Source organism: Asterias amurensis, chromosome 4 (genome assembly GCF_032118995.1).
Source record: "Asterias amurensis chromosome 4, ASM3211899v1".
Taxonomy (NCBI): Eukaryota; Metazoa; Echinodermata; class Asteroidea; order Forcipulatida; family Asteriidae; genus Asterias; species Asterias amurensis.
The window spans coordinates 27,422,713-27,449,091 of NC_092651.1; the positions used below are offsets into that span (position 1 = coordinate 27,422,713).

The window sequence follows — 26,379 nt, forward strand, 5'->3', positions numbered from 1 at the left end:
GTACGGACCTTTCCAGCTAACATGTTCAGCAATACGAGTGTTAAAATAAAAGAACACATAATGTGGTAGCCGTTTCGGAATTCAAACGAAGGTCGCCAACATGCATAACTGATCATACGTGTGGCATCTGTTCTTTTTGGCGGCAACTTTCCGATTGGTAACTTTCTCCAGACTTCCTGGGAGTCCCACTCTAGAGATTCTACTCAGATACGAGTCGGGACATGTACTTCTTTTTCTATATCAAATCCAGCTGCCGTCATCTGAAATCCTCTACTAATCCCGATTTGAGGTAGACCCCTACTTGTTTGTCCATGCATGCTCTCGAAGATATCACGAAGATAAAAGGATAAACCTCTACAGAAGTGACGCCATCTTGTTTTCTCGAATTCAAATCAACGTATTGAACATTAGGATGAATTGGTTGAAACAGTCTGATCCTTATGTTGCTACAGTGGATATCGGTGGTCATTGCTGTTAATGGATACAGGGGACATGTTCAATATGGCTGCAGATTGACGGTGTTTATAATGTGATTATTTACCGTCGTTGTAATTAAATGGATTGAGTTGTTTATAAAAGAGTTTCCTTTTAAGTAATAATCTGGCTGTGTGGCATGGAGGAATGCAAGGCTGTGTATTGTTGATGTTGTGAGATCAGGACCAGGAGCAAGGGTAACAAAACAATAGAGATTAGTATTTTATGATTAGCAATGTCAGCCACGGGAAAGTAATGAGGTCGGTTTAATTTGGGCAAAGTGGATGCCCTTGTATTATTTCCAGAAGGCCAAGCGTTAGTTTCCTCATTGATTCTTCGGGGCTGACTTATCCAAATAATACATTTCAACTGCATTATTTTTCCGTTTTAATTGGGTTTTAATTCTGACAAATTGAGGTAAGCAGAAAAGAAACGAAGAATTTTGAAAATACTTTTTAAGAGCTTCGGCTTGATAAAGTATCGAAAAGGTGGCAATGTGGAATCAGAATGTCGTTGAGGTTTGCATTGGTGTTGAATCATTAATTGGTTCCGATGATTGATGTTTTATATGAGTAACATTCGACACTCTATTCATTATCGACACCCATACCCCACTATGTCGACTGTCGAACTACTGTGAACAACATCAGCAATCCAGAAGCCCCATGACTTTTTCCAACGACTGTCATGTTTTTGTAATTACGTTTGGTTGATTTTTACTATTGTTGTTGGTCGTTGAATACTGCAGTTCTTTATACAAGATGACCAAACATCAGCTTCAGATTGCGGGTATAACACCTGCCCGGTTTACCATCCATGTCAATACTTGAATATACAGAACTTGCTCAGATTATTCTAAGCTTTTAAATGTTTCTCCAGTAAACAAGTGGTCCTAAATGTGATGTTGCGGGGTTACAACCTCGCTCCTTCTGCTACATTAAGTTCTACCTCCGTGCAAGACTAGTGATCGTTATCGCTGTTCAGGAAATTAAATGGTGAATCGTGTTGAGTGACGTCACTTTTGTATTGATGTAGATTTTAAGGGGGCGAATGTCAATGGATGGATGTTGTTTAGTTTATTCCAGTTTACAAATTAATGTTTCAGCCGGTTGTGTTTAAAAAATATCCGGATCAAAATCGACCCGTGGTATATGGGTCAGGTTATGGTTCAACATTAGTCACGTGATGACCATGTGACCCGGAAGTTGGGTTCTGCTGAGTGTTGAGCTTAACAATTGGTTTGACCCCTGATACATGGATACGGGTTAAAATTATATGACCCAACACTTGTTTTTATTTTAAATGTGTCTATCATTATCATCCAACAAGACTTCAACCGTCAGACTTTTGTGACTGATTAATCCTGGCCCATCGATTTCCTAACTAGGGAACAAATGGGTGATCAAGTGGCCACTAATTGTTACCGGTAGTGCCTTGAAGACACGCCTTTATAATTGCAATTTCTGATCAATTCAGAATATTTTACACACTTGCCACGAACAATTGACGACCGTTGCACATCACGGTACGAGGAACACAAGTTACTAACGAGAACAAAATGCAACCGAACACGTTTGGAGATAAATTAACGTTTACTCTCAACCCCAAATCCAGGCAACCAACTAAACACCCAACTAACCAACCAACCAACAAACCAACCAACCAACCAACCAACCAACCAACCAACCAACCAACCAACCAACCAACCAACCAACCAACTAAACACCCAACTAACCAACCAACCAACCAACCAACCAACCAACCAACCAACCAACCAACCAACCAACCAACCAACCAACCAACCAACCAACCAACCAACCAACCAACCAACCAACCAACCAACCAACCAACCAACCAAAAATCAGTGTTGATGTTGAGGTCAGATTATACATTTGGTAACGTCAAAGTTTTTAGAGCAGTATCCTCTATTTATGTATCCCAACATATTAATTAGTATGCGTATAATGACAAACTTGTGCGATTTTAAGTGCCTCAGAACGTGCCCGAGGTCCTTCTGGGGTTTTCTATTTGGTTATTCAAACTTCATTTCTTCAAAGGGTGCAATGGTTAACATCGTATTGTTTAATACCAAAAACCATTGGTGTTGACCAAGTAGTTTTGTTATGGTAGTTTTGCAGCAACAAAGGCATACCCTCACTCTAAAGGGCGTTGCCCACACGGTGTGTCAATCTTAAAGGCATTACATTTCTCTCCAAAACCGATGCAATTTCTTCGAGGCATAAATAGGATACCATCATATCAGACAGTTTGAAGATTTAGGGTCACAGATCACAAGCCGCACATAGGACAATTTGATATTGGAATTTGGCCAGACAGTTAACGAATCGATGAGTCTGGCTCGCGACTCTTCTTGCGAAATTGTTTTATCGATGCAGTTCCTTATGTAGCCTTACAGACACTTCTCCTTGTTTTCACGTTACAACCTTCAACGAATCAAACAATTCAAATTAAAGCTTGATTTTTAAAGGCACTGGACACCTTTGGTAATTGTCAAGGACCAGCATTCTATCTGGTGTGTCACAACATATGCACAAACTAACAAGTCTATGAAAAGTCAATTGGTCATCGAAGTTGCAAAAGAGTAGTGAAAGAAAGCACACCCTTTGCAAACATTTGTGTGGTTTCGGATGCCTAATCAAAACTGCAGGTCTAAAGTATGTTAATATTTGAGTGAGAAATTACCTCTCTCTCAAAAACTACGTGACTTAAGAGGGAGACATTTCTCACAATGTTTAATGTTACCAAAAGCTCTCCATTGCTCGTTCCTAAGTTTTCTCACAATGTTTAATGTTACCAAAAGCTCTCCATTGCTCGTTCCTAAGTAAGTTTTTATACCAGCAATTGTTGTGAGTGATTACCAAAAGTGTCCAATGCTTTTAACTGACCTTTACTTCAGTTGGATCGAGAGTAGAAGTGGCGATGGAATCGATCTAAACGAATACAGTCAAGTGTTACTTAATTCGTTCACAATTGCATCTCTTGTTGGTACATATTTTTGTTCTTTTTGATTTTATTAAAACTGTCCTTATCTTTGACATTTTGTTGGATGTCACGAGGACAAATAGTCGGTAAAGGTTGACCCGAGACTTTCCAAACGGGTGACCGTGGAGTCCCATAACTTAGTAGTGGAATTGTCCTTTTTTGCTCGCTGATTGATCGAATATTCAGTTTAACTGCCTGCCACATAACGCCCTTTTTCAAACGATCGTATAACTTAATTTATAAATAGAGTGCCCAGCAACATTTTTGGCACTAAATGAAACCTGAACTTTTGCACTTAAAGTGCATATGATACAGCTTGGACTGCTCAAAAGATAAATGCTTTATAACAGATGTACATCATCATTTCAAAACATTTTCTGTTGACAGATAATACTTTTTACCGTCGTAAATTATTGTAGCTATTGATTAATGTAGAAAATCTGTAATTACGGATCTATCTGGCCTTTTAGTAATTATAAACAAGCCAATCAATAGCTAAGGTTTTTGAAAGGACAATCTTATCAATGCTAAACTCTGCCTCAAATCAAAATGGTTACCGCCCGCATCATAAATCATATCTTGCCTGATAACTTAGTGATTATAGGATGATGGTTATGGAATGAGGAGCATATTGCAGTCTGTGTGTCATGATTGTATAGTATAAAGTTATAACAAATTCTCTTGAGACGTCTTGGAATGTAGTCGATGTCATACTTGAAGATGATGACGTCTGAATCTAGTTTTAAAGGAAATGCAGAACACGTTTTATCAAGCTCGTTATTTTAGTTGAAATTCTGTTTTTAGTTTTGATTTCTTATATGGAAACCATACTACAAAATACTATTTAAAACTCGCTTTTTTGTTCTCTCTTTTTTTTCCAAAATGAATATGATACGATTTAAGTTCGGGAATTGATTGCTTGGTACACTGTATATCTTTTTTAAAAAGACATCTGAAGCCTGTTTTTTCGTCAGCTTGTTTTGTTTCGGTTCTTACAACTGGATATTTTAAGTCAGAATCCAACATAATTAATCTGTTAACATTGTGGAAAGTACTTAGAAGAGCAAAATCCCCGATCGAGCATTTATTTGTGTAACAGTTGAGCTTGATTAAAGTCTGAATTACAGTCTAATTTGCGCATGACGTTTGTTTAGGTAAAACCTCTAGAGGTTTGTATTAAAACAAACCAAAGTGCGCTTCAATCAATAAATAAATGAGATTAGATTTGAAGAAGGAATTTATCTTTCCTTTAAAGTCTGCTCTAGCTTGACCATCGATGGGCGTCATTGCAAAGATGTTCGTCATTTGGGGCCATATTAGGATGACACGGCTAGTCCATTAATATTTCATCGTCATCCACATATGCAAGTGTATCAATACACACCTATCTTATTAATAAGTTAGAGACGAGTGTCCCAACACCGAGGCAAGGTCAGAGGCCGCTAGAGCAGTGAGCTGACGGGGAAGTTATGGCGAATCAACGGCACAAGAAGATGCGGAATATTTGAGGCGAACTCTGCCTTACGGAATTCATATTGAGTGGCATACGCGAGTTGGGAAGGAATGTGTCGATGCAACAGTCGAGTATGAGAAGTATTGAAACAATTAGTGCATTGCAAGTCCTGGGTGTCGTATCTTGACTCTAACTGATTGAATTCATGTTGTATCAAGTTTGGACGGCAATTGTAATTATTGTTCATTAATTAGTTAATGCAATCAGAAGTCATGACTAGCGAGACGGTTTAGATCTATGGATGATTAACGGATGTTTATAATTAGTACAGCAACTCATCAGTCAATCGAGGTAGAAAGTGGATTGTGATTGAACAGTGGTAATCAGTTAACACCAACAACGAATTCTAAACCCCAAAATATGTTCTGAATGTTTGATTAAAACAATTAAAAAAAACTTACTACCATAATACATCTAACCTAAAACAATAACACCAATTAGCTGTTTACTAATCCTGATAACTCAGAATAGCGCTAGCATGATAAGTATAATCCTATGTGCTTAATTGACACGATAATATGTTAAAAGTGCAGCAACATGCTTTGCTGCGGTGAAGAGGAGCTGGGGTATAAGTGGGGAGTTGGCACCCAATTACATTATTAGGCACTGCCTAAAATTCCTGTAATACTTTTGTTTGTGTTATTATTTATTTTGATTGAGGAACATTGAAACAAAACGTTGGTGATTTGAACTGAATTTAATTACCCTGAACCATCACCAACACATTAATGCAATGTGTTCGCCTTAAGTCCTTTTAATCCGTTATCAGCAAACCTTTTTATTCTAAGATAGCGTTTGCGACCCTCGAAGCACCCCCCCCCCCTCCCCTCACAAATGTGCCCCTAAATAAACAGATATTTCATCCCAGAACATTAGTATTGGTGTTTAGTTCCATTTGCCATTACATGTCGCCTTATAGTGTGTGTGGCCATGGTTAGGGTTAGCATGCAGTAAAGGTTATGCCATTGATCAATGCCTAGTTTAACCTTGTGGTTATCAACGAATTGTCATTTATTTGTCGATGAAATATTTGATGGGTTGGAGCGTGTGGAAAACATTGGTGAAATAATGGACAACATTATAATGCTGACCGATTTTCGCACATGATATGGGCAATTTCATCTGACTTATTATTTATAAATTAGTAAAACATTTTACTTCTGAGCTCGCGAAGCCAAAACTCGTTGTTCTCTGACACGCTCTGAAACAAATGAGTTTGATTTCATGTGTTTGTTATTGTGACCCCAATGACCTATTTTGTCTTAACTGTTATTGTTTTTGTATTTCATGTGCCATGTTGAATCTTATTAATAGGCCTAAGTTCAAATATGGTATTTGACACACCACTGTTTCAACATTAGCTTTAAAGAAAATGCCGAGAGTGGTGTTTCTACCAAAGTGGATGTTAAAGAGACTAGCTGAGCTTGGTCTGAACGTAGTTCGGAAGTCATCGACCCTGGATTGGATAGTGTTTGATATATGATGGTGATCACAGGTGGGCTGTAATGTCCGTGGCCTTCTTCTCCAGCCGTCTTCCTTGGTTTTAATCTGATTGTGATTGGGTTTTGGCGTTGAATGCATTCCGTTTGTATTGAGGTCACACGAACTGACTTGGACAAGAAGGTTATTCAACGGGCTCGAAACTACACAGTGGTGGTCCAGTAATGGTTCGGGTTGGCCGAAAACAACACTGCCAACAAAAACAACAACAACGTTAACAAAAACAACAACAACAGCACCAAAAATCAGCAGCATTTTCAACAACATCAAACGAGCGGTACTAATCAATCAATTGTCAATCAAATGGTTGTTTTATTACTCTTTCTTTGCAAACACGTTTGAGTAGGAAATGCAAATTTAAACAGAGATAATTAACGATTAAAAACAAACAATAAGCATGTCAATGTGTACGCTGTCAATATCATAGAGAGAAAAATTCCACATTGCAGAAGAATTCCTAAAGAAAGGAGACAATAAATGATCCCAACTTTACGATAGCTGGTACAAATCATTATGAAGTGTTTGGTGCGCTAGTAAAGCCTGTCACGGCGAACTGTTTATAAGTTGTTGTTGCAAAACCTCATGCTGGACTGTGGCTGAAGTTTGTCTGCTGTTATGGATCTGAATTCCCTCCAGTAATTTAAGTGTTAAAAAAAATCAGCTTAGGCGTCTTGGAATACTAGTTACAAATTTAATAAACAAATAGTTGTTGCCCATCAGCATATCTTCGGGTCTTGATATGCGATTTCAAATTGAAAGGAACATGATAGGTCTTCTGTCGAACTGCATTTGGCATTTTACATTGTTTGTAAATAATCTAACTAACTATTGTGTTTCAAAGAGTCCACAAATAACTCCTTATATCGTGATGATTTGACCCCAAGGCCATCTTGGAATATCGCTAATTGAATCTCAATAAACTCAAGAAAGGTTAAAAATACATAGTGTGAATGGCACGCGTCTCATTAGGCCCTACAGCGTAGGGTCGGAGTTTTTATATTTACGAATGTATACCTTCTGATTGCTCAAGATATGTGTTCATTGCCATTGACAGTTTGATTTCGGTTACTTCATGCTGCGCCACCGGAAATTTCCCACAGCTATTCCTTTGATAATCTTGCTATTTTTTATTAGCGATTACAGATTGGAGTTTGTTGTTTATTCTAACCTTGTACTGATGTTGGGCAGAACCCTAAATGTAACCCAAGATCTAAATGTAACCCAATCTGAGAGTAGGCCTAAACCGGTGTGGCGGTTTCAACTTTCCGCCGTGTTCAGTTTTCCGAATGATCAAGTACGGTAGCATTACGTCATGCGATGCCTGCGCACAGCAAGCGAAAGTAGTCAATTTGTAGTGCCGTATTGAGTCATCCGTGTTACACTCTCCGGTAGCTGTCATGGTGGCGTCCACGAGTACAACGAGCGGCGAACGCGTGGTTCGTATGCGATAATTTGGTGTGAAGACCAAGCAAAATTATCCTGTATTTAACCAGTGGTACATATAACGAAGGAGCGTCGGAGAATCACAAGAATTGTTTTTATTATTCTGGTTTAGTTTATTTATTTATTACCGTATTTTATTTTATTTATTTATTTATTTATTTATTTTTATTTCACTGAACTACAGTACACGCCAGGGTACACGCGGCGGTATTTTTGTCTGGCTACGTCACCCGGAAAACTGAACACGCCGGAAAGCTAAAACCGTTCGAACAACGTGCTGAAATGTCCGGCTACGTCACCCGGAAAACTGAACACGGCGGAAGACTGAAACCGCCACACCGGACTACGTTTAATGCTACATAGGCCCGGGCTATATAGAGCAAGCGTACAGTGTGTGTACGTTTAAAAGGCGGTGTCCTATTAGGGAAGTCTTACAGACCCCACCCCCCCTCCCTCCTGTTTAGTCAACCTTACAGTTTACCATCCTCGTCCAGTAACCTACTTTTGAAGGGTCCTGTAACTAGGAGATGATACCTTGAGCAACCAAGCTTTGGGATTTTAAGCCAGATAAAACCAACCTGGTTTTATCTGGCTTGTTGCCTGTATCGTTTTAAATTTTCCAAAACATTTGATGACGCATGTACATTTACAGCTGATGAAGCGTTCATTTGAGTCCTTTGTTTTGTCCTTTGACAAAATGACGTGATGCTAGGCTACGCCCACCCCTTTCACCGTTTTCATTTTGCAATTAAAAACTTGACAACATTTTGTGAATAAGGTATGAACAATAAACATAATGCGTTTCAAACAAAAATCCACTTAACCAATGTGTGATCTTGTGACCGTGTTATTGTAACTATCCCGCTGGTAAATGAATGTTTTATTAATTTCCAACAACTGTTTTATTTACTTAGCCGCGTGCATGGAAGATCATCACATCTTAGAAAATTGTCACGCATTTCAAAATGCAATATCACCTTTTTGTTACATCTTTGTTAAAAAATAATAGTTGGTTCTAGCTATTTTTAAGGGATAGTTCATTATTGGCTTTTAGAATAGTAATCAATTCCCAGTCTTTAATAAGGGAATACGAGAGTAGGCAGGGTCATGGCCGTGCGATTGGAACACGCCTTGGTTTAAACACTTCTTACACTGTGTTTATGTGACGCGTTTAAACACGGCCACGTGATGTATTTTCCTCCAATCAAAATGGATAAACTGTCACGGGCAAATGAATTTTCAATAAACACGCCATAAAAACGTGAAAAATTTATCAAAATATGTACTCGCATTAATTAGCGACGAGAAGATTTGACGCTTTGATTCTAGAGATGTTATCAGGAAGCTTATTTCACTTGAGTGTCTTCAAAATGCTAGCTACATTTTAGATTTGAGTATTGTAGACGTCATCTCTCTGGAGGATTTGTACTGGTATGACGTATTATGAGCGTTTTTTTTCTGTTGGCTAATCCAATTTAGTATTAATAAATAGGAGGTGATTATCACTTTAATGTCACAGAGGAAACCCTCATCTGGTCGTTATGGCAATTACATACCATTAACCATCAATAAGTTATGAGAGACAGTGAATATTAGGAGACCCACCTGTGAAATTGAAGAGATTTGTCTCTACGGTAAAGTGTTCACGTTTATTGGTATCCATTTCCGACAATGGCACATAATGAATACGGTATGTAACTTAATATGGTTTCACATTACAAACACACGGCGATTAAGGTTCCCTTGACGATTGAATGCCATTGATATTCCCATTGATGCATAAAACCCGTCGCAATCATGGGTTAATAAGACGCCTTAGGGGACCCACACTCAGTGACATTGCGTTCCGCTACATTGTGGTCGAATTTTTGAAACATTTATTGCACTCTTAAATGGTTAACTAACCTTCTAATCGGCATTTTCTTTAAGCTTGCTCCCCTTTTGACCCCCCCCCCCGCCCATGTATATAAAGGTGCCACTGATGCGTGTGGTGTATACTAATTGGAACAGAAACAAACTCTGTATTTAGTATTGGTAATTGCAATAACTTGGGATATTACTGTGTCAGACCGATAACATCCGAAACCATTATTTAAAACAATGGTCCCGACAATCCAATAATGTCTGAGAGAAAATGGGAAGAACTGAGTTGACATAAAGGTGGAACACTGTTTTGCTACTCAGGAATACACGATTGTCCGGAGCAGGTATGATGGTCCGCGTTGGATGTTAAGTATTCCAGAACACAAAGTGCTAGCAGGATCGTTGGTGTAAACAAACAGTTCCCCGCCACTTCTTATGGATATAACTATAGGAAGGGTAAATGGTCATCAAATACTTCAGCCTCTCGTGTTACACGGTGAAGCTTCGCAAAGTTGTCTTCAAACTTATACAAGGGGAAACGTATGATGTGACACATGGTATAGTGTTGTTTGTAATTTGAAAAGGAATCGCATATCCATCAATGGCAAATTATTTCGATTTGTGCCGCTGTGATTCAGAAGATTTGTGTTGTAAACTAACCCAATCAAGTTAATAACAATGATCAATGACTGAATATGTTCATCTGTCTATAGATGAGTCAAGTTAATAATCAGCGATATAATATAAACGATTCGTTTATATTTCTGTCCATAGACATGTTAAGTTAATTAATTAGCGTTATAATATCATTGATTTGTTTATATTTCTCTCCATAGATCTGAACGAGTGCAGTGCCCGCCCCTGTTCCCATCGATGCATGAACACACCTGGGAGTTATAGATGCTACTGTGAACATGGATACATTCTTCTTGAAGACGGTGTTTCCTGCAGCCGTAAGTCACTTTAGACCTAGTTCCAACGGCATGTTGACCTAAACATTTTTTAACCCTTAGCGTTGTTAGAACAGCTATGATATTGGATTGTTCTATTGGAGACCCACACCAACCAACACCATGTTATAAGTATAGTTTGAATAAAGCAGGGTACTGGTTAAATGTCACCGAGTGAGCGGAGGTGTCTGCCTCAAAAGATCAGTGAAAACATGAAGGCTGACAGGTAAAGACTGGAGGTGTCTGCCTCAAAAGATCAATGAAAACATGAAGGCTGACAGGTAAAGACTGGAGGTGTCTGCCTCAAAAGATCAGTGAAAACATGAAGGCTTACATGTATAGACAGGCATAACTATCACAAGGTAACAATACAAACCGAAAAAGAGTGCCCAGAAACAAGTGGGAGTGTTAAAGGCAGTGGACACTTTTGGTAATTAGTCAAAATAATTATTAGCATAAAACCTTACTTGGTAACGAGTAATGGGGAGAGGTTGGTAGTATAAAACATCGTGAGAAACAGCTCCCTCTGAAGTGACGTAGTTTTCGAGGAAGAAGTAATTTTCCACGAATTTGATTTCGAGACCTCATATTTAGAATTTGAGGTCACGAAATCAGGCATCTAAAAGCAAACAACTTCGTGTGAGAAGGGTGTTTTTTCTTTCATTCATATCTCCCAACTTCGACGACCAAATGAGCTCAAATTTTCACAGGCTTATTATTCTATGCATATGTTGAGATACACCAAGTGAGAAGACTGGTCTTTGACAATTACCAATAGTGTCCACTGTATTTAATGTATACAATCCACAGTAGTTATACCGCATGACCCCGCCGACACACCTTTGTGGCGTGAACCTCCGTTGTAATGCATTGGGTGCTCTTCTGATCAGACTCTTATTCAAATCATCACAGTTTGAAAATGCTTAACCAAAGACGGGTACGTTTCCCATTTTCCATTCCATAAAATGTAATTTTGTTGCCAATCCTCTGGTACATGTTTCAAGAAACATGTCAAGATGTTGTGTTGACACGACGGAGCTATACTGTCTTATTACACTGCACGTAAACCTACCTGGATTATAAACTGCCGTCTTCCTTGAATTGATAAGAAACTGCCAAAACTTTATTTCCGTGAATGGATAAGTAACTCGAGCTGCCAGGGTGAATGTCAGTGTACCTAACGTGATGAATAGATTGCGAAAAAGGCAAGATTGCTGCTACGAACCAGAGTGCAGGTGAAATGCAGTCGTTCAGTGAACTCCGTTAATATTACGACATATCCATCGAGTTCAAATCTCCCTCTGAACACCTCTCTCTTATTAAGCAGGAGTACTGGTTAAATGTCACTGATGTCCAATGTCTAATCATCCCTTTCTAAAGTAAATTTCTCAGTTGAAAATTTGAATTCCCATATCTCATGTTAGGTATGGGTGCTCAGTGCAATATATACCGGTTCGAACTTTACCATATCCATCGTGAAATGCAGTCGTTCAGTGAACTCCGGTAATATTACGAGATATCAATCGAGTTCAAATCTCCCTCGGAACACTTCTCTCTCCGTAGAAACAGTTAATTTTGATGACATTACTTTACAAAGTTAAAACAGCAACATAAACAACAACATGGTATCAGAAAAGTTACAATGACCGTTTAGCGCCGTGTAAATCAGTGTCAAATTAATGAATGTTTAACAGTGCAATCCTCGTTGACTATTTTTCATTTAGTTTTAAGAATAAAATACTGTTGCCACCCAACGATTTTTATGGACAATTTAAAGAACAAAACCGAAGCTCATGATTGCGCCATTTCCCCCATTGGCATACCGTATAGTAGTTACAGCGTCTTGCTCCGAAAAAGCCAATAAAATGATCAGAAACAATAAATATAACCTGGACTGAAATGCTTGATTACACGTAAAAGTTTATTTCAGGATATCCAATGTCTTATCAACCGTTTCTTATGTAAATTTCTCAGTTGAAAATTTGAATTCCCATATCGCATGTTAGGTCTGGGTGCTCAGTGCAATATTGATTACCGGGTCGAACTTTACCATCGTGTGGGGGAGTTAACTCCGTAGGGCACCAACATTGAAACTTTGTACTTCACTTAGTCTTGCCTCAAGTCTCAAAATTAACTCTCGAGTCTTTGACCTTCCTAGTTTTCAATGTAACACGCAGTGAGTCAATCACAACTGACTACAAATTCTCTCTCATCATCAAGATCTAACGCAAGCTACAGATCTTTTCAAACCTATACTTTGAATCGCTTCGAACATTCGGCTTTCTAAATTCCTGCGATTGTCACTATAGCTGAACACGAATCGTGCAAAAGGTTTACAAATCAATTTAAGACTTGTCGGCTTCCCCTCAAATGTAGTTCTTTGTTCTTTCCTCCATGGCAAAGCAGACTGATCTACCTTTCGTACCTTACATTGATTGTCCCATTGAACATTATTACACTAGACTTGAATAGGGCGCAATGGTGTTAATACACTCATGGATTCGATTGCATTCACATTGAGTCTTACACCCAAATATAGCCCTGGCGGTCTTACACTTTCTTATTATACTACAGTGACAGAGAAAGAGCCCTATGCAGGGCTAACCTAAATAATGCAAATCCTCACTCTTCTACCATATTTTGTCAAAGCTTACAATTTTAATCTTAGATTTAGGCACTCACGCCTATTGTCAATTGTACACAAATAACGTTTTAAATAGAATGTTCGCCGTATTGGACGATTGTGTTTGAATTCGACATGATGACGTCTCATTTGCTATTGCTCGCGAAGTTCACCTTTTACTCAAACCTTGAGCGCAATCCAACCGATGAAACGATTACATTAATCTGAACCGGAGAAACACGAGCTCGTTGTACCACCTAAGGGCAAGGATACCAAAGCACGCCCTCAACGGTAGTGGACAAACAGTGTCCAGATTAAAGTAGTGTGTGTGTGGCTGTTGTGATCAATATAGATTGCGTAACAAGCGGAGATCAAACTGTTATAACTCGAGCCAAAGATAACGCGCTTATCAGAGTAAACTGTGTAAGACAAGACAAAGGAAATGTTGATATAGAAAGTACACTGCTATCTACGATATCAAGCCTAAAGCCTGTTATCAAGTGTCAACTATTCCGTACGTCATTAAACTTCCTGGTTCATTTGTTTTGACCTACTTGCGGGTTATGATGTACACTTATATATAACCTTGGCCCATCCCCATTATCTTTATTCCGCTTTTAGTAGTCAGGTCCTATACGCATGAGCCAATATACGCATGTGGTTCTGAAATTTGTTATAAATAAATTATAAGATTTTGTGAGTTGTTTTCTTTGCGGTGCTCTCTATCAGTCCATCCGTGTTCCTTTCTCTGTGATCAACCTGCCCTCGCCCCCTTTGTGCGACGCAATTTCAGCAGCGCCTCGATACAACGTCGATTGTGAAAATACAAACTATCAATTATGCATTTTTATGGAAAAGGCCTAACTCGATCAATTATTAATTGTGTTGCATATAAGACTCTACTGTTGTCACGTCATAAAGTCGAGGCGTAGCCTATTTTATTCGTTTCGTGACGTGTAATCCCGTCCAGGAAAACTTTCGACAGTACAAATCGCGCTCTATCGCCCGAGAATATTTCTTAACGCCACAAATCCACGGATTGCCGAGTGCGGGATTACCGAGATGTCCCCAGGAAATGAGCGCGCTCGCACGGCCAAGCAAGAATGTGTTCAAGGGGCGTGCAAACGATAATGATCCGCCGGGATTGTGGGTTGGCACGTTAAACTGACACGGGCCACAAGACATTTCAACAATCAATTACCGTGAGATTCTCTGGTGCTTTTCTATCAAGTGAACAATATCATTTCACTTCATGGTTTGTTTTTCATATTTTCCTTTGCGTTTTCCAAATTGTTCGTATTTCTACTTGAAATTTATGATATTCAAGGGGTGTGGTGAAACAAACGGCAGTATTTATTGTGATGAAATTCATTGTCAAGTAAGTGCCAGATTGTGAAGGGGAAATATTGAGATCAATATCATATTATTCGGTTTGATAAACATCGGAAATGAAATGAAACGTACTAATTAGATGCCTGACGAAAAATAAAAATCACACAAACTAAAGAAAAGAGCTAGCAATAAAAACAAAACAAAAAACAGCATATTTATAGTTATTCAACTGATAAAATCCTAACAAACTATCACACCAACAGAAAAGAGAAAACCACAGACGAACAAAACCAGACAAAATTCCATCAAAAATATATACAAGAAGACTGACCCGCTGGTGAGTTTTGTTATTCTTGTACTAAATACACTGGCAGTTGGTATACTGTTTGGGAAGATTTATACAAAATTAGTCGTCATTAATCATTATCCATTAATGCCAAACATGGTGAGTTGAGATTCATCCAGTTATTCAATATTAATCTTTTGAGGATATAACCGCAAGCATAGTTTTATTTCTGGATGTTTGGGAACTTGGTAAAAAACTTTGTGTATGCTGGGATTGGCGTGTCTTCAATACACAACACATACACCATAGGCGTGGATGATTCTACTTTTAGTTGGTGACTGGTACCACTGGCTTTTGGTTTTATTCACAGAATGGCAAGTCCTTCGGGAATGACGTAGGATGAGGGAGATTATTTATTCATATTCGAAAAAACCAAGTCGTGTCAATAAGTGATGCTTATTTAAGGGATTTGGGAAGGTTCTCGCGTGACTTTCGAGGAATGCGTAACGGGAACTTGAAATTATCTTGCGTGAATAATACTCAGTGAGAAGAAACTGACGAAGCATCAAACTTGATAACATTACCGCAGCCCTTGTAACACTGCCTTATAAGAACTATATTATGCCCCAACATCCAACACACATTTAATTAATTATAATTGTATTGCGTGACTGGGATCACGTCATTAGTTTTGGGCTAATTACCCTTTACACACTGACTTTGTGTTAATAATGTCAGACTGTGGTGTAATAGTATAACTGAATAAGTAACCATAAAATGAAAGCTAAAACAGTTAAAATAGTTAAGGCAAGCCCTTTTTTTCCGTAAAGAAAACTTGTAAGTTTTCTTTACAATACAATGACCTCAGCGGTCAATGTTATTCACATTCTGGTCATCACAAATAAAGAAAAGTTCAGTCACTCCGCAAAAAACATAAAATAATACAAAATAAACTATTTGTCAGACATTCTTCGATTGTATTTTAATTTATGTTTTCAGATCGTTTTTTAATTGAAACTGAAGATCTTCTTCTGACTGGAAGGAAACATTATTTCCCAGGATAATACATCGAACATTCAAAATAAATCATCCCCTAGAAAAAATAAAGTGAACAAAAAACTAGAAACAAATGAGGATGGTTCAATTACATGATTCATAGTGACAATGTTTTCCATTACTCTATAATTGACATTTCCACATTCATCGTCTATGTTTAATTCATGATTGGATTATTAGTTTGATGGTATAGATGTTGATTCACATTCTAACCTCATTTATTTTTTTAAACTACCTTTCCCGCCTTGGAATTCAGGTAATTAACTAGTTTGGGTTTTTGTTTCTTCAATGTATTTCGTTTGTTTTTGAATATTGCTCCAAATAAGGATGTGTGGTTTGTTATATTTGTTATTCCTTTGTTTAGTTGTATTCCGCAAAGGTTGCTCGAAATCCATGGCTGTTACAAACAACCATTCAAAACGAACAAACAACAAAACACAATAGACTTTAAGGACTATTCCATAAAGTCGAAACCATTTAGAATTGTTCATGTTGTTCATCTTTTTGTAAAAAATAACTATAAAATCTTAGCTTTGCAGCGAATCCCTAAAGGAAGGTCGGTGAGGATGCCGCCACCCTTTCCGAAAACCTCCTGCTCTGGGACCCTTTGATTGAACTGATGATGAACTCCATCTTACAGTTTTCGGACACTCCTTAGTACTGTGTAAAGGGATGTTCACTCATTTGGCTTCAGATAGACCCTCTTTTCCAGTAACGTACCCAAACCGAAATCCGGGTGTCTTGAATTCATAAAGGCAATTAAATAAGTTCATGTCCGCATATACCTCTGTTTGTGTCTGAACAGTACTTTATATTTTGTTGTTATGTACATGTTTTTTTGTTTTTTTAATGGTTTACTGTGTTAAGTCACTTCAATAAGTATCCTTAAGGAAGTTACTGGTTACTAACATGCATCTTATTAAATTATACGAAATTCTGGTAGTTTAGTACTATACTTGATTTTCTGCAGGTAAGGTTCCCTTAAAAATGCATTAAAAATATAAATGATATACATATTTTGTTTTCACAAAAATATTCTAACAGTTTGGTTTTCCAGTCTCGGAACTCGACCACAAACCAAGCTATGTGTAAAATTCGACGGAGCACACTCCAAGGCCGGAATTCTTGGAATGTTTGGCTTAGAGGCTATCAGCTTAGCCATAGTTGTTGATAATAGTTGGGAAACTAACTAAGGCCACTAATTACAACATGACTAATGCTAAGTTTGCCTAAGGGATTCCGACGGTAATCTACCACTTAAAAGGGGTGATAAAACGTCTTCTTGATATTAAAGGACCTGCCTTGCAACCAAACTGGATGACATCAACTGAGGGCGCTTGTGTGGGTAAACATGGAGGCGTTATCGTACAATACATTTGGAAACACAAGACAGTAAACATAACATTGCACCCTTTCTAGTTAAAAAAAACCCTGTATTGTTACTTATTTTGTTCCAGTGTTAATTTATCTATATCTAGTTTTGACCACTATACATTCAACCACCCTTTGTTAGGTCATGCCTTAGTGAATTGTCATTATTATGTATGTCAATATACAATGTACCTCTAATGTTTTATGACAACATTGATGGAGGTTAACATTTGAACATTACTCAAGTCATGTTATTGCTAAGTCTGGAGCAATAAAGATAATTCGATCTGAGACATTTCACAGATGCCTGGGTGTTACCTCGTGATCAAGGCCAATTCTGATGAAAGATTTATACTTTTATGTCTCATCATCTTTGTATTAAAAGATTCGTGATCACTCAGCATTAATTGACAGCGAGAAAGTCAAAAGTTAGTTTGACGTTATAGCTATGTAGTAGTCATTCCAATAATATAAGACAAACCTATACTGACATGCGAGTTGGTTTAAAATGAGAGTTGTTTTTGACTCTATGAATTGATGCAACTAGTCTAGTTTTTGATTGTGGATGGTTTGGGGTCTTTATTCCTGTTTGGGGTCTTTATTCATGTTTGGGGTCTTTATTCATGTTTGGGGTCTTTATTCCTGTTTGGGGTCTTTATTCCTGTTTGGGGTCTTTATTCATGTTTGGGTCTTTATTCATGTTTGGGGCTGACTTATCAACTTCACACTTTGATTATAAATATTTAAACCACAATGACTATTACTGATCCCTGCATGCTTAAAATGTATTTAGCTTCGCTTTGTATAGCTTTTACTTATATCGTGTGCATTTTGATGGTGTCGTTATAGCAAAAATGTGTATATCGTACCCTTTATAATAATGTTCCAAAAACCTTCCCCACTAACTATTTAATTATGTTTCTGTTTTACTTACAGGTGACGATCGTTGTTCTAGTACTCGCTGTTCCTTTGGTTGTATTCAGTTCGAAGATGGCTTCACATGCTTTTGCCCCGATGGACTTGCCCTGCTGCCAGACGGTCTGGGATGTACAGGTAAATTATACAAACCGTCTTCATTTCTCACAAGTTTGTTCAAATGAAGTGGTCAGTAGGAGATGGTTATTGTAGTCTCTTCACTGCACGTTCTGTGTGACGTTGTTTCTGTTATATTCAATAACGCGCCACCATGTCGATGCTTGGATATAAATAGCCAGGTCCGAGTATTGAGTCTCGTAAAACCCGTCGCAAACGCTCAGAAATACTTTGTCAAAGTCAAAGAAACAATATTCGCAGATCCTGTAAATCATAGTTGCTTATTCCGATCGCCGAAATCGTTATAAGCTTAATACTGCTGTTTGTTTGTGTGTTTGTTTTGGGGTGTTTGACCCAAATCTAATGGAAGTTCATAGACAGGTTCACTGAAAACTAAATGACTCTAATTATTTGAAATGTGCTCAAAAACATACTTTCACCCGAACCGTGTAACAGCCTTAAATAGATACTTAACTAAGTGCGCCCTGCAGTCTAACCAGCTGCCTAGCGGTGTTTTCTTGCTGACGAGCAATGCAACATGGCGGTGTGTATTCACAGTCGATGCATAAACCTGATTAGTTCCTTGATTTGTTGTCATTTTGATTGATAGCGCAATCGGAAGTTCGTGGATTTAACAAAGGATTCTCACTAATAGAACAATGTCCTTGTAAACAATGAGGAAATGAGTTTGCGTATAACACTTGGGGGGAAAAGGGCCAAAAAACAAACATTGACGGCTGAACGCGGCCAAAGAAAAAGGAGAGCAAAGGTCTGTATGATTTTTAAACACAATCCCATGTTCGTTTTGAACGTGAAAAAGGTACGTCTGAGAAATAAATGTAGATTGCTAGACATCAACAGTTTTATGAGACCAGAATACAACGCAAGACATGAACTGTGCGTTCATATTGAGTGATAAAATCAGGATATAATAAGGTTGTAATTAAAAAAATGTTTTGTCTACGATTGAAATGTTGAATCCTAACAAACATGCTGGTCCATTGCTTGCCAATCGGAGCGACGTAGACCCTTTCGCAAATACCCATTGCACAAGCGCTAACTTTTGAATGAGGTGCATGCTAGTCTAGCTAGCGATCAAACTCGAGCACAAGCTAGACCAGCATGCACTTCAGTCAACGCCTACAGCGTGCGTACCACTGATCTCTTTAGACCTTTCTTTCTTTTGGTTGGCATTGTCGGCCGAATGTTAGTAAAACACTTAATCGTAAAAACAGATGTTTTAATAAAATTCAACATTTTCTGTAAACTTTCAATTAAACAAAATACCTCTCATAACTACTTGTTTTGTTTTAATTAAAATGATAAAATCTTTTCTTGATTTGCACTTGTGGCTTTCCATAGTTTTCCAATATGGGTTGGCAACCACTCGGGCTGTGACGTTGCAAAAGAAAGGTCTATAATAGTGATTAGTGGGGCGTACCGAGTATTTTGCGATACGGAATAATATAATCGAGTCCTGTATCTCTGCTGCCACCTAGCGTTGTAAAGTGTCCATTCATTTGGAGGGTAAAACACAAATGTTCGCCAGTGTGAGCACCCCCCACCCAACCTACACACAAACATTATCCGTTTAGAACCTTCCTATTAATGACCTTAACTAAGGACTAGTCATATGACTATCTAGCTTAATGCTAGTCCTAACTTAGGATGAGAACTCAAGATAAGATTAGTCTTAAATCTTTGTCAAATTCACTGTTGTACACTGATAATGACATTGACCCCAATATGATCAACCTTGCACGCAATGTTTAGCCTACACATCCTATTACTGACCCCTGGAATAAAGACAACCTATATAAAACGACTCCAGCAGACACCATTGAACCCACCTATTACACACACTTTATTTGTTGGTCCTTGCACATTGATTAGTTCCGAATGTCTACAACACATTGATTCCCAGGCACCCCGGCAAGGAAATCGAAGTTTCGGTCACCATTTTCGATTATTCGGCATCACAAACTAGATATGGCTTTGACTCACATGTAGTCTGATGTTATTACCTACACAAGTTCGCCAAGGTTTAAAGGGAATATAGCCACAATTGTTTTGATTAACTTTCAAGAATAAGATTACTATATTATTTAAGGTAGGATACGCATGGAGAGTAGGCCTGTTGTAGTGAAATTTCATTATTCTGTCTTTATGTGTTTGTTATGTGTCTGTATGACACTCAATTGTTAAATCATTTGGGACTAAAAATCAATGGATTCTAGAACGGGACTAGCACTATAACCCGTGGGCCTAGGGAGGTATACATTGTGAAGAAGACAAAGCCGTATAGAAATGTATTGTTAATAGACGCATGAGAATAAAGGGAGGCCTGTAGACATTAAACAAAATCCACATACAAGCTCCGGTCCCGTAGAATACTTGTAAAGGCATAGGGTAAGAAAGCTACTTACCAATGAAAACCAACCGGTTCCCAATTCATCACGCTGTTTCATCATCATGTCATAGCTCTGAAGAGGGCGCCCTTGGTCGACACGACATTACAGTATACAAGTCCCGTTGTGTCACGAGAGCAGGAGCCAGACTGCACCCCCCCCCCCCAACTCCATATCTCTCCTTCATCATGCGAGACACCTTCCCGACGAAGGCATTACATTATTTACAATGCTGTGATTGAAAATGCCAATTTTCACTGAAAATAGCCAGCATCCGCATAGTAATACTTCCGCTGGTCCCTTGTAACTTTAAAAACATTCAGCAAGACTTCCTGACTTTTTATATATATTTTTTTACATACGTTGAAAACAGCAACACTGCTCTCTTAATGGCAGCTTCACCACTAACACGAATGAAGCTTAAACTGTGAAAAAAACTGAACACCTCACCCGGATTTGAAAAGTTTCAAAAACTCAGCTTTGCACATGATAGTTTTGTCAATAAAATTGGTTTCACACAAAGCAATATTTTATTCTTACTATATAGAAATATTTAAAACAAACCGTTGAGTTTTGCGAATTACAATCATCAGACAGGGAACTTTCAATATAACACTGGTTTATTTTCAGTCGATTGATTTATATCAAGTGCTTGTTCAGGCTGTGTCTGTTTGCAGCTGTTTTCATGTGAAGGGGGTGAAGTCAGGTACCTGCGTATAGCAATGATTACATTTCATCTATTATGAAGACTTTGGAAAAACTCTCTTGAGGTTATAAACGAGGGGCTACTATTTCAAGGGGCGAGTAAGAATATTTTGCTTAATCAACTTTTTAAAAGCCAACAGAGGTCGCCCTGTACAAACATTTATGAGCCTGTCATCTGGAAATCCGGTTGAATCTCTGCACGATTTTGCGAGCTGTTGAGCACAGACAAAATGTCGCTTAGCAGTCGATTTATCAGTCAAAATGCCATGATGTGCTTTAAAGTGCCAGTCTATATTTGGTAACTTCCGGAGGGAGTGCGGCAGCTGACAGGAATATCCAGGTGGATCACTCTGGGATCAAATCAAATGCGGCATTTTTTTATTTATTTTTATATTTTTAAATGCATGCTTTTTTCCCTATATAAGTTTGGATATTAATGAAACGTAATCAAATTAGTCTGTACTTTTCTGCATTGATTTATACTTGGTAAATTTCCGGGATTTGCGGCCGTAACGATCTTGGCTTTCTTTGAAGTACGGAGAACTCATACTGTTAACCGACATTAAATTTATATCATTTTCACAAAGTTAAAAACAAACAAAAACTTTCTGAAAGGAAACTCGTCATCAGTTGATAAACAAGATGAGGGTTGACATACAGAAAGGTTACGTGTTTAGTCAGCGGTGCTTTGAATAAGCGCCTGTTTTTAGGCAAAATGGCTGTTTTGATTGTACCCTCCACGGAGGAAATACGGGCTGACTGGAAACAGGTGGCGATCGACAAGATTTAGATTAATTCTGCTATTTATGAGTTTGACCAGCGGCTAATGGGTGAAATCCATGTAGAGAATTCATAAAATACAAGATGAACTTACTCTTGAAAAAGGGTTCTTAGTCATCGGTTTTATTAATTGGTTAGTAACATAGGGGTATTGACGCGGGTTTGGGATTTAAAAACATGGGACCAAAATAGACATTGTCCTCGGACTATTCCACTATTCCACAGGTAGTTCATTGAGTATTGCAATTTAACTTAGCGATTGACAGTAGGTTATATTTTTTAACACTCATCAATGTGTAGATTATCTTCACTGTATGGTTTGGAATGCCGACTGATCATTGGTCGTGATCCAGTTGCAATTAGCAATTTGCAAATAAATCCATTTCCGGTAAAATCTCCGGTAACAACAACACAATCAGACATGGGAGCGGAGGCTGCCAGACCAGACTGCAATTGTTTTGCAACATTTGGACCAAAAATCGCGTCCACCAACCACGTGACCAAATTGGTTCCTCTTCCTCCATGTCGTAACTCTCTCAGTACACACTGCTCTGGCTCTCCGTCATCAAGGGCGCCCTCTCTCGCATATGATTAAAATGTTTACTGCTGGATAAATGAGATGAAACAATGGGTAAAACACACTAGTTTGCTTGCTAAAACAAATGAAGTGGGATTGTGTTAATTTAATTCTCTACCATTCCATGGAACGTGCTTTTCTGGAAGGATCCGGGTTAACGGTGAAAGAGATGTGTATTAATCAGTGGTTATGCAGCTGCATCACGTGTACTTGCTTATAGAGAGGGTTCATTATTAAAGTGGTTATTTGTTGACTTTTATTCCAAAGATGTTGATGAGTGTGCGGTGGGCACTGCAGACTGCGGATCTGACAGGAGATGCAAAAACACCTATGGAAACTACATGTGTCTTTGTCCATTAGGTTTCAAATTTGCCTACGTGGATGGCGAGTTGGCATGTGTGGGTAAGTTATGCACGGTTGTCTCAATTCAGTTCCGTATAATAAACACACAAATTTAATAGGGACTATTTTGGGAGAAGGAGGAGGTTGGCATTAATAGGCTAATGGATTGTCAAGTAAAACAAACAAACGTGAAAACGAGTTGATAAAAATGCGTTCATTTCGTGCCCTGTTGTTTCTCCGTCAATCATGAGTAATGACCGAACTTGTTAAAATTAAGAGTTGGTTGGTTTGTGTTTGCTTGAGACACAAAGTTCGAACTGCGGGTGCTAAACAGATAACACGGAAGGTTTAGAGTGCAATTATGGTTTGCTGGTTTTAACTACCGTTTTGCTTGCAGGGAATTCTGGTACATTATATGAATATATTATAAAAAATTGCAAATATAAGGAGGGTTTTTACAAAGGTTAGCACTGCCTGCTTAAACAACACGCCATGACTCTGAATGCCTTACAGACATCTTCCATACCGTAGTTTCCCTATTCACTCAACAGGCGCATCTCCCAAAATTTCACCGACAAAGATCTAACTTTGCCAGTAATTTCAGCACGGATCTACACAGTAACAATGTTCATAACTACTTGTTGTCTGACCAGATCTAGAAACAAGTAGAAGCTTTTCACCTAATGGGAGCTTTTTCATAGATCTATATATTTTGTTGTGATCTTTCTTTTAGATGAGGATGAATGTGATACCAATAAGTGTGATACCAATGCTTACTGCATTAACGTCGTAGGAGGCTTTGATTGCAAATGTAACGAAGGCTACGCTGGAGATGGGTATAAATGCGTCCCTATAGGTAAGAGTAATGTTGTTATAGTTCATTCGATACTTGGCTGTCTGGAGACCTCAAGCCTGCAATCAAGACGCGAAAAAGGGAGTGATATGTGCATGTAGATTTAGGAACACAAGACAAGATAGGATGGGAAAAGCTTGTATCCGCCTGGTGTGCAGCCGTTTGATGATGCTGATTCAATTTAGTAAAACGACTATTTCCAACAAAATACGAAATACGAAATGGCCTTTACGTAAAATGCATAAGGGGTTCCTGAACTTCGTTTCAAACCATACTAATAACTACTAATTTGACAATTATAGCCAATTAAATGTAATAATTGATAATCTGTTAACGGGAATAAAGTTATTCGTTAATAACAGATTAGTTATCAAAATAATTACAATTGAAAATCCTTAAAACATTAACGGATTGCTTATCCGTGTTGACGAGTAATCCATTAAGGATTACTTAGTTACGGATTATGAATTTATTAGAGGTTACTATTAATCTATAATTAGAGATTACTAATCCGTTATCACGCAGCACTGATCTGTAATTAAGGATTCCAAACTACGTCACGAAATGTAAAGCACGCACCGTAGTAAAGGAAGAGATGGTTGTTCTGAGATGACGTTCTAATTTGTCTGATCACGAATGAAACAAACACTACTTTTAAGTTAACAAAAAACGTCCAGGTTTCCATATTGCACCGTGCCCTTCTCCGTACCTGATGTCTATGTGTGGAATGGTTGTCTAACGTATGTTAGAGTCGCTCCGAACCAAATCTGAATTAAGTGCACGTCAGCTCTCGAGCGTTTCGGTTTCAGACGTCGATCTTGTAATGAATCGAAATGTTTTTGGGTCTATAGAGTCGCTACTAATCTATTTGGTTCGGCGCGTCTCAGCGCGCCTGTCTGGAACATGTGTTGGCCGTTGGAAACTGCTTAACAAACCAAACGTACCTATGGTATGCTTGTCAGAAATAATTAATATCCTGATGTTTCGACCCCAGGAAAGTCTCAGTCGAATGCTTAAAGGCAGCACAAAAAACACAGACATGTATGTATGGTTTTGTTTCACTGTAACTTCTTGTATTTAATTCATGTTATGTGTTGTATGTTTTTTAAGATTCCCGAACGTGTGTAGACCAGCCTTGTTTTGAGGGAGTTACCTGTAGAGATGTTCCAGTCACAGACGTCTTGGTTGAAGGCACTACCACAGTCAAGCAGTATGCATGTGGGGAATGCCCACCAACATTAACTGGGGACGGAGAGACTTGCAATCGTACGTAATGTTCACATCTTCTTGATTTCATACTAATCGGTTATACAATGAAACGATGCATGAAAGAAAAGCACTACAGTCGGGTCCATTGAAATGATGTCCTATGGGGACTTTACAGACGCTAGGTGGCAGTAGATTCCTTTGGGCCCATGTCTTCTAGTATTGTTATTGTACGAGTATGTAATGAACACACACTTTTCTTTGAATATTACAGTGGATTCTGTAGCCATTGAGATCCTGACAGTAGAACGAAGTGATGAGACACTCCCTGTTGGTGAAGTCAATGTCAAGGTCCTTCAAGAGCAACCTGATGGTCAGACTGAGGTGATTGCAGAAGGAACAACTAATCTTAATGGTATCGCTAAGCTACAAGTTCCATCTGGTGCCTTGCTGGAAATCAGTGGTGCTAAAGACGATTATGTCGACGTCATTAAAACCCGCCGCATCCGCTCCGATGGAGGTATAAACAACCTTTCTGGGTTTTTTCCTTTTTTTTTCTTTTTTTTTTTTTTTTGAGACTAGGACCCATCACCTGGTTCTCATTATTCCTCTTTTTAGTTATTTATGCTGCGTTTGAACATTTTACTCACTTCACAATTACCTCTGATTGACAATTGACATTAAAGCGCAAACCTCGCAACAGATCAATGCCTAGTGTCTACTTTGTTTACATGAGTTTATATTTACTTTTTTTCCTGTAGGATTTTTTAGGGGGTCAGGAGGGGGTGGTTGCTGGTAAAATTTGCGTATCCGCGCCAGTTTGATGATGTTATGATGTTTTTGTTTGGTTGTGTATTTGTTTTTCAGTATCACAGAACCATGCCTCCCAACTCCTGTCTTTCAAATTGAGTAACCAAACATTAATTTGGGGATTTGGGCTCTGTAATAATGACTATATATTTTTATCTTAACTGTACCTTCGTCACAGGCGTAAACAAGTACATAATCATAAACAAATACAAATTTATGACAAAAAGATGAGCAAGATTGTTTTTATACTGC

General features: G+C 38.3%; 1 protein-coding gene across 1 annotated transcript in view; it reads left to right on the forward strand.

Annotated features, from left to right (window-relative positions):
• The window catches only part of LOC139936339 (uncharacterized), a 75,164-nt gene that overhangs the window by 43,148 nt on the left and 5,637 nt on the right, over positions 1-26,379 (forward strand). Inside the window, exons 4-9 of the mRNA XM_071931138.1 lie at positions 10,633-10,749; positions 18,351-18,467; positions 23,184-23,318; positions 23,992-24,114; positions 25,222-25,377; positions 25,592-25,837. Coding sequence (XP_071787239.1) covers positions 10,633-10,749; positions 18,351-18,467; positions 23,184-23,318; positions 23,992-24,114; positions 25,222-25,377; positions 25,592-25,837 — 894 coding nt within the window. The remainder of the gene's footprint in view (positions 1-10,632; positions 10,750-18,350; positions 18,468-23,183; positions 23,319-23,991; positions 24,115-25,221; positions 25,378-25,591; positions 25,838-26,379) is intronic.